Source organism: Hyla sarda, chromosome 1, assembly GCF_029499605.1.
Source record: "Hyla sarda isolate aHylSar1 chromosome 1, aHylSar1.hap1, whole genome shotgun sequence".
NCBI lineage: Eukaryota > Metazoa > Chordata > Amphibia > Anura > Hylidae > Hyla > Hyla sarda.
In genome coordinates, this window is record NC_079189.1 from 55,658,268 (window position 1) to 55,666,271 (window position 8,004).

The 8,004-nt window shown below is 49.2% G+C and overlaps 1 protein-coding gene across 9 annotated transcripts in view; it reads left to right on the forward strand.

Moving 5' to 3' along the window:
- LOC130353397 (uncharacterized) overlaps nt 1–8,004 on the forward strand; it is a 143,234-nt gene that overhangs the window by 125,495 nt on the left and 9,735 nt on the right. For all 9 annotated transcript variants that reach the window (XM_056555059.1, XM_056555058.1, XM_056555061.1 and 6 more), the window contains 2 exons: nt 189–281; nt 7,283–7,396. In XM_056555059.1, the coding sequence (XP_056411034.1) occupies nt 189–281; nt 7,283–7,396 (207 nt within the window). The remainder of the gene's footprint in view (nt 1–188; nt 282–7,282; nt 7,397–8,004) is intronic.

The window sequence follows — 8,004 nt, forward strand, 5'->3', positions numbered from 1 at the left end:
ACCAGCTTGTAGAGCACTACAAAAAAGAGGAAAAGGTCATATCATTTTTGGGCCAGGACCTTCCGTGCGCAAAAAATCATGCGACATTTTGCTAGTTTTTGCCACTACCATAATGATAAATGCCCCTATATGTGAATGCCATAGTTGATTATCTGGTAATATTGAATTCCTTTATCTTCATCTAAAAGCTCCAGAACAATCAAAATATCACAAACCTGGAAGAAGAAAAACCCAAGAATGCAACAACTTGACTTTGATGGCAAGATCTGAGCTAATGCCAGGTTGGTGCCTGATTTATATTTATTAAATACACATAGGGGTGTCTTATCAAAACATCATGAGGATCTGTTAGCAAAAAAACATGGGTGTAAAAACAGGGATAGCTATCAGGATTCTGGGCCCCCTTTTTTTTAATCTTCCTAGTCCTTTCCACTGCCGAGATAGGACATTTTTTTATTATCATGCAAATTAGGCTTGAAAGTCCAGGGGGGTGTTTCTCAGCATAATAATAGCCCAGGTAAGTCCAGCCCATGTCCGCTTTATTACCGCCCTCTAACCCACTTACATCTGCCTACTTTGTTTGACTGACACCTAGTAGATAATGAAGACATGGGCTGGACTAACCTGGGCTCTTGCTAGGCTGGGCAGGACCTCCTGGGCTTGTGAGGGCCCGAATCAGGATAACTAGCTCCTTCCAGCAATATGATTGTATACACCTCTCTTTTCCTACTTTAAAGAGATTATTTGGGCATATGCATATTTTTTATATTTTGCAGGGGGTGCTATAAATATGAAAAAGGCATACCTCTCTTACCTTGGTCCCCCACGATGTGACATCAGGAAGAGTGACAAGTGGGAAACCAGATCACGTCACACCTGGGGACCGAGGTTTATCCCCGGAAAACCCCTTAGGATTATGTTCACACATGCCTATTTTTGCTGCAGATTTTGCTGCCAATAGGTAAGAAAATCTTCTACAGCAGGTCTGCAGCAGAAAATATGCACGCGTCAACATACCATTTGGGTATGTTCACATGGGTGCATCTTTTGCAGGTTTTAGCCGTGGCAGATTTTCCTTCAATAGGGGCTGCTGCAGATCTTCTGCTGTGGAAATCAAATGTAAAAAACCTGCAGCGGGAAACTCGCAAAACATATGCCCGTGTTAATATACCCTTAAAGGGCTCCTGACCATTCTGCTTTAGTAAATACATGTATTCCCCATGAAATTACAATTCTGAAGCATCTTTTTATAGAACTGCGTGTAGTGCCATTCCTCTATGTTACGCCGAGCGCTCCGGGTCCCCGCTCCTCCCCGGAGCGCTCGCTACACTTCCCTCACTGCAGCGCCCCGGTCGGTTCCACGGACCCGGGGCGCTGCGTTACCACCTCCGGCCGGGATGCGATCCGCGATGCGGGTAGCGCCCGCTCGCGATGCGCACCCCGGCTCCCGTACCTGACTCGCTCCCCGTCAGTTCTGTCCCGGCGCGCGCGGCCCCGCTCCCTAGGGCGCGCGCGCGCCGGGTCTTTGCGATTTAAAGGGCCACTGCACCGCTGATTGGTGCAGTGGTTCCAATTAGTGTTTACACCTGTGCACTTCCCTATATCACCTCACTTCCCCTTCACTCCCTCGCCGGATCTTGTTGCCCTAGTGCCAGTGAAAGCGTTCCTTGTGTGTTCCTTGCCTGTGATTCCAGACCTTCTGCCGTTGCCCCTGACTACGATCCTTGCTGCCTGCCCCGACCTTCTGCTACGTCCGACCTTGCTTCTGTCTACTCCCTTGTACCGCGCCTATCTTCAGCAGCCAGAGAGGTTGAGCCGTTGCTAGGGGATACGACCTGGTCACTACCGCCGCAGCAAGACCATCCCGCTTTGCGGCGGGCTCTGGTGAAAACCAGTAGTGACTTAGAACCGATCCTCTAGCACGGTCCACGCCAATCCCTCTCTGGCACAGAGGATCCACCACCTGCCAGCCGGCATCGTGACAGTAGATCCGGCCATGGATCCCGCTGAAGTTCCTCTGCCAGTTGTCGCTGACCTCACCACGGTGGTCGCCCAGCAGTCACAACAGATTGCGCAACAAGGCCAACAGCTGTCTCAACTGACTGTTATGCTACAACAGTTACTACCACAGCTCCAGCAATCATCTCCTCCGCCAGCTCCTGTACCTCCTCCGCAGCGAGTGGCCGCTTCTGGAATACGACTATCCTTGCCGGATAAATTTGATGGGGACTCTAAGTTTTGCCGTGGCTTTCTTTCCCAATGTTCATTACACTTGGAGATGATGTCGGACCAGTTCCCCACTGAAAGGTCTAAGGTGGCTTTCGTAGTCAGCCTGCTGTCTGGAAAAGCCCTGGCTTGGGCCACACCGCTCTGGGACCGCAATGACCCCGTCACTGCCTCTGTACACTCCTTCTTCTCGGAAATTCGAAGTGTCTTTGAGGAACCTGCCCGAGCCTCTTCTGCTGAGACTGCCCTGTTGAACCTGGTCCAGGGTAATTCTTCCGTTGGCGAGTATGCCGTACAGTTCCGTACCCTTGCTTCAGAATTATCCTGGAATAATGAGGCACTCTGCGCGACCTTTAAAAAAGGCCTATCCAGCAACATTAAAGATGTTCTGGCCGCACGAGAAGTCCCTGCTAACCTACATGAACTCATCCATCTTGCCACTCGCATTGACATGCGTTTTTCCGAACGGCGTCAGGAGCTCCGCCAGGATATGGACTCTGTTCGCACGAGGCGTTTCTTCTCCCCGGCTCCTCTCTCCTCTGGTCCCTTGCAACCTGTTCCTGTGCCTCCCGCCGTGGAGGCTATGCAGGTCGACCGGTCTCGCCTGACACCCCAAGAGAGGACACGACGCCGCATGGAGAATCTCTGCCTGTACTGTGCTAGTACCGAACACTTCCTGAAGGATTGTCCTATCCGTCCTCCCCGCCTGGAAAGACGTCCGCTGACTCCGCACAAAGGTGAGACAGTCCTTGATGTCTACTCTGCTTCTCCACGTCTTACTGTGCCTGTGCGGATGTCTGCCTCTGCCTTCTCCTTCTCTGCTGTGGCCTTCTTGGACTCTGGATCTGCAGGAAATTTTATCTTGGCCTCTCTCGTCAACAGGTTCAACATCCCGGTGACCAGTCTCGCCAGACCCCTCTACATCAATTGTGTAAACAATGAAAGATTGGACTGTACTATACGTTTCCGCACGGAGCCCCTTCTAATGTGCATCGGATCTCATCACGAGAGGATTGAACTGTTGGTCCTCCCCAATTGCACTTCTGAAATCCTTCTTGGACTTCCCTGGCTTCAACTCCATTCCCCAATCCTGGATTGGTCCACTGGGGAGATCAAGAGTTGGGGGCCCTCTTGTTCCAAGGACTGCTTAAAACCGGTTCCCAGTAAACCTTGCCGTGTCCCTGTGCTTCCTCATGTAACCGGTCTCCCTAAGGCCTATATGGACTTTGCGGACGTTTTTTGCAAAAAACAAGCTGAGACTCTACCTCCTCACAGGCCTTATGATTGTCCCATTGACCTCCTCCCGGGCACTACTCCACCCCGGGGCAGAATCTATCCTCTGTCCGTCCCAGAGACTCTTGCCATGTCTGAATACGTCCAAGAAAATTTAAAAAAGGGCTTTATCCGTAAATCCTCCTCTCCTGCCGGAGCCGGATTTTTCTTTGTGTCCAAAAAAGATGGCTCTCTACGTCCTTGCATTGACTACCGCGGTCTTAATAAAATCACGGTTAAGAACCGCTACCCCCTACCCCTCATCTCTGAACTCTTTGATCGTCTCCAAGGTGCCCATATTTTTACCAAACTGGACTTAAGAGGTGCTTATAATCTCATCCGCATCAGAGAGGGGGATGAATGGAAGACGGCATTTAACACCAGAGATGGACACTTTGAGTATCTGGTCATGCCCTTTGGTCTATGCAACGCCCCTGCCGTCTTCCAAGACTTTGTTAATGAAATTTTTCGTGATCTCCTATACTCCTGTGTTGTTGTATATCTGGACGATATCCTGATTTTTTCTGCCAATCTTGAAGAACACCGCCAGCATGTCCGTATGGTTCTTCAGAGACTTCGTGATAATCAACTCTATGCCAAAATAGAGAAATGTCTGTTTGAATGCCAATCTCTTCCTTTTCTAGGATACTTGGTCTCTGGCCAGGGACTACAAATGGACCCAGATAAACTCTCTGCCGTCTTAGATTGGCCACGCCCCTCCGGACTCCGTGCCATCCAACGTTTTTTGGGGTTCGCCAATTATTACAGGCAATTTATTCCACATTTTTCTACCATTGTGGCTCCTATTGTGGCTTTAACAAAAAAAAATGCCGATCCCAAGTCTTGGCCTCCTCAAGCGGAAGACGCCTTTAAACGACTCAAGTCTGCCTTTTCTTCGGCTCCCGTGCTCTCCAGACCTGATCCATCTAAACCCTTCCTATTGGAGGTTGATGCCTCCTCAGTGGGAGCTGGAGCTGTCCTTCTACAAAAAAACTCTTCCGGGCATGCTGTTACTTGTGGTTTTTTTTCCAGGACCTTCTCTCCGGCGGAGAGGAACTACTCCATCGGGGATCGAGAGCTTCTAGCCATTAAATTAGCACTTGAGGAATGGAGGCATCTGCTGGAGGGATCAAGATTTCCAGTTATTATTTACACCGATCACAAAAACCTCTCCTACCTCCAGTCTGCCCAACGGCTGAATCCTCGTCAGGCCAGGTGGTCTCTGTTCTTTGCCCGATTTAATTTTGAAATTCACTTTCGGCCTGCTGATAAGAACATTAGGGCCGATGCTCTCTCTCGTTCCTCAGATGCCTCTGAAATTGAACTCTCTCCTCAACACATCATTCCTCCTGACTGCCTGATTTCCACTTCTCCAGCCTCCATCAGGCAAACTCCTCCAGGAAAGACCTTTGTTTCTCCACGCCAACGCCTTGGGATCCTCAAATGGGGTCACTCCTCCCATCTCGCAGGTCATGCGGGCATTAAGAAATCTGTGCAACTCATCTCTCGCTTCTATTGGTGGCCGACTCTAGAGACTGATGTGGTGGACTTTGTGCGAGCCTGCACTATCTGTGCCCGGGATAAGACTCCTCGCCAGAAGCCCGCTGGTTTTCTTCATCCTCTACCTGTCCCCGAACAACCTTGGTCTCTGATTGGTATGGATTTTATTACTGACTTACCCCCATCCCATGGCAACACTGTTATTTGGGTGGTCGTTGATCGATTCTCCAAAATGGCACATTTCATCCCTCTTCCTGGTCTTCCTTCAGCGCCTCAGTTGGCTAAACAATTTTTTGTACACATTTTTCGTCTTCACGGGTTGCCTACACAGATCGTCTCGGATAGAGGCGTCCAATTTGTGTCTAAATTCTGGAGGGCTCTCTGTAAACAACTCAAGATTAAATTAAATTTTTCTTCTGCATACCATCCTCAATCCAATGGACAAGTAGAGAGAATTAACCAGATCTTGGGTGACTATTTACGACATTTTGTTTCCTCCCGCCAGGATGACTGGGCAGATCTTCTACCTTGGGCCGAATTCTCGTATAATTTCAGAATCTCTGAATCTTCCTCCAAATCTCCGTTTTTCGTGGTGTACGGCCGTCACCCTCTTCCCCCCCTCCCTACCCCCTTGCCCTCTGGTCTGCCCGCTGTGGATGAAATTTCTCGTGATCTTTCCACCATATGGAAAGAGACCCAAAATTCTCTCTTACAGGCTTCTTCTCGCATGAAGAGATTCGCAGATAAGAAAAGAAGAGCTCCTCCCATTTTTTCCCCTGGAGACAAGGTATGGCTCTCCGCTAAATATGTCCGTTTCCGTGTCCCGAGCTATAAGTTGGGACCACGCTATCTTGGTCCTTTTAAAGTTTTGTGTCAAATTAATCCTGTCTCTTACAAACTTCTTCTTCCTCCTTCTCTTCGTATCCCTAATGCCTTTCACGTCTCTCTTCTTAAACCTCTCATCCTCAACCGTTTTTCTCCTAGATCTGTTCCTCCCACTCCTGTTTCCGGCTCCTCGGACATCTTCTCTGTCAAAGAGATCTTGGCCTCTAAGAAGGTCAGAGGAAAAACTTTTTTTTTAGTGGATTGGGAGGGTTGTGGTCCAGAAGAGAGGTCCTGGGAACCTGAGGACAATATCCTGGACAAAAGTCTGATCCTCAGGTTCTCAGGCCCCAAGAAGAGGGGGAGACCCAAGGGGGGGGGTACTGTTACGCCGAGCGCTCCGGGTCCCCGCTCCTCCCCGGAGCGCTCGCTACACTTCCCTCACTGCAGCGCCCCGGTCGGTTCCACGGACCCGGGGCGCTGCGTTACCACCTCCGGCCGGGATGCGATCCGCGATGCGGGTAGCGCCCGCTCGCGATGCGCACCCCGGCTCCCGTACCTGACTCGCTCCCCGTCAGTTCTGTCCCGGCGCGCGCGGCCCCGCTCCCTAGGGCGCGCGCGCGCCGGGTCTTTGCGATTTAAAGGGCCACTGCACCGCTGATTGGTGCAGTGGTTCCAATTAGTGTTTACACCTGTGCACTTCCCTATATCACCTCACTTCCCCTTCACTCCCTCGCCGGATCTTGTTGCCCTAGTGCCAGTGAAAGCGTTCCTTGTGTGTTCCTTGCCTGTGATTCCAGACCTTCTGCCGTTGCCCCTGACTACGATCCTTGCTGCCTGCCCCGACCTTCTGCTACGTCCGACCTTGCTTCTGTCTACTCCCTTGTACCGCGCCTATCTTCAGCAGCCAGAGAGGTTGAGCCGTTGCTAGGGGATACGACCTGGTCACTACCGCCGCAGCAAGACCATCCCGCTTTGCGGCGGGCTCTGGTGAAAACCAGTAGTGACTTAGAACCGATCCTCTAGCACGGTCCACGCCAATCCCTCTCTGGCACAGAGGATCCACCACCTGCCAGCCGGCATCGTGACACTCTATATACCACTTGGATATGTATAAATAAGTTGACAACTGGGTGTCAATAGGACTTGTCCTTACATAGTCTTATACTGTCAGCGCTGATTGGAATGGAACATGGGATGGTAATATCAGGTTGTCAGTTTCTTCATGTTTTCAGGTGGAATAAAAGACAGTTCAGAGTTCTAAAAAAAAATGGTTCATAGGAGATACAATTATTTTCAAAAACAGACACGTCAGGTGAGCTAAGAGGTCCTCTTGAGACAGACACCCTTTAATGGAAGGATTAGCCCTTGGCTCAGCCATTCTATGGTTATTTCAGCCATTATACTGTACTAAGATAGAAGCATGTGGGTTTTTTATTTATAAGCATCTTTTGTTACTCAGGGACGAAACTTGTGACTGTAAAGCTTGAGTTCCCAAAACAAGTTTTCAATGATAAATTTAAAGTGCGGTGTGGTAACAAGACTGGGATCTTCAAGAAAGCGAAGTGGACTGGACGTAAGTGTTGTCATAAAAAAAAGAGTTCCTTTATATATTAACAATTGTATTACTGAAACAGAAGGTAATTCATTCTATAGTTGAAAATCCCCCATTTCCCAGCCAGCATGCTTTTTCAGGTAATGAAAGTCAAGTGACCTGGCTGCTACTGTGTACAGATTCATACAATTCCCACTGAGTTCAATAAAGTGTGAATCTCTTATTAGTATGTTGCCATAAGGAATTAGAAATTGGAAGGAAAAGCATCTTCATGTGTATGGAGATAGGTGTTGGCCAAACCAGTATTAGGCCGATAGCTATCTTATGTGTATGGGTTCCTTTATTCCCATTCAGGTGAATGAAACAAAGCCATCACAACCAAATGCATGGCATCATTCCAGAGGCAGCGATGCTCTTTGTAGCACTGTGTCACCTTTATTGGGCTGAACAAATGGGTACCTGAAGCTGGACAACCACTATCTGCTATTAGTAGCCTATCCTTAGGATATGACAGTCTCAGAAAATCAAATCAGTTGGGGGATTTTTGGTAAATGTTGAGTTATCTGTAAGGATTGTGAATGCTGAAGACAACAGAGCTCCTGAAGTTTTCTGGTGGCTGTAATTGTCCA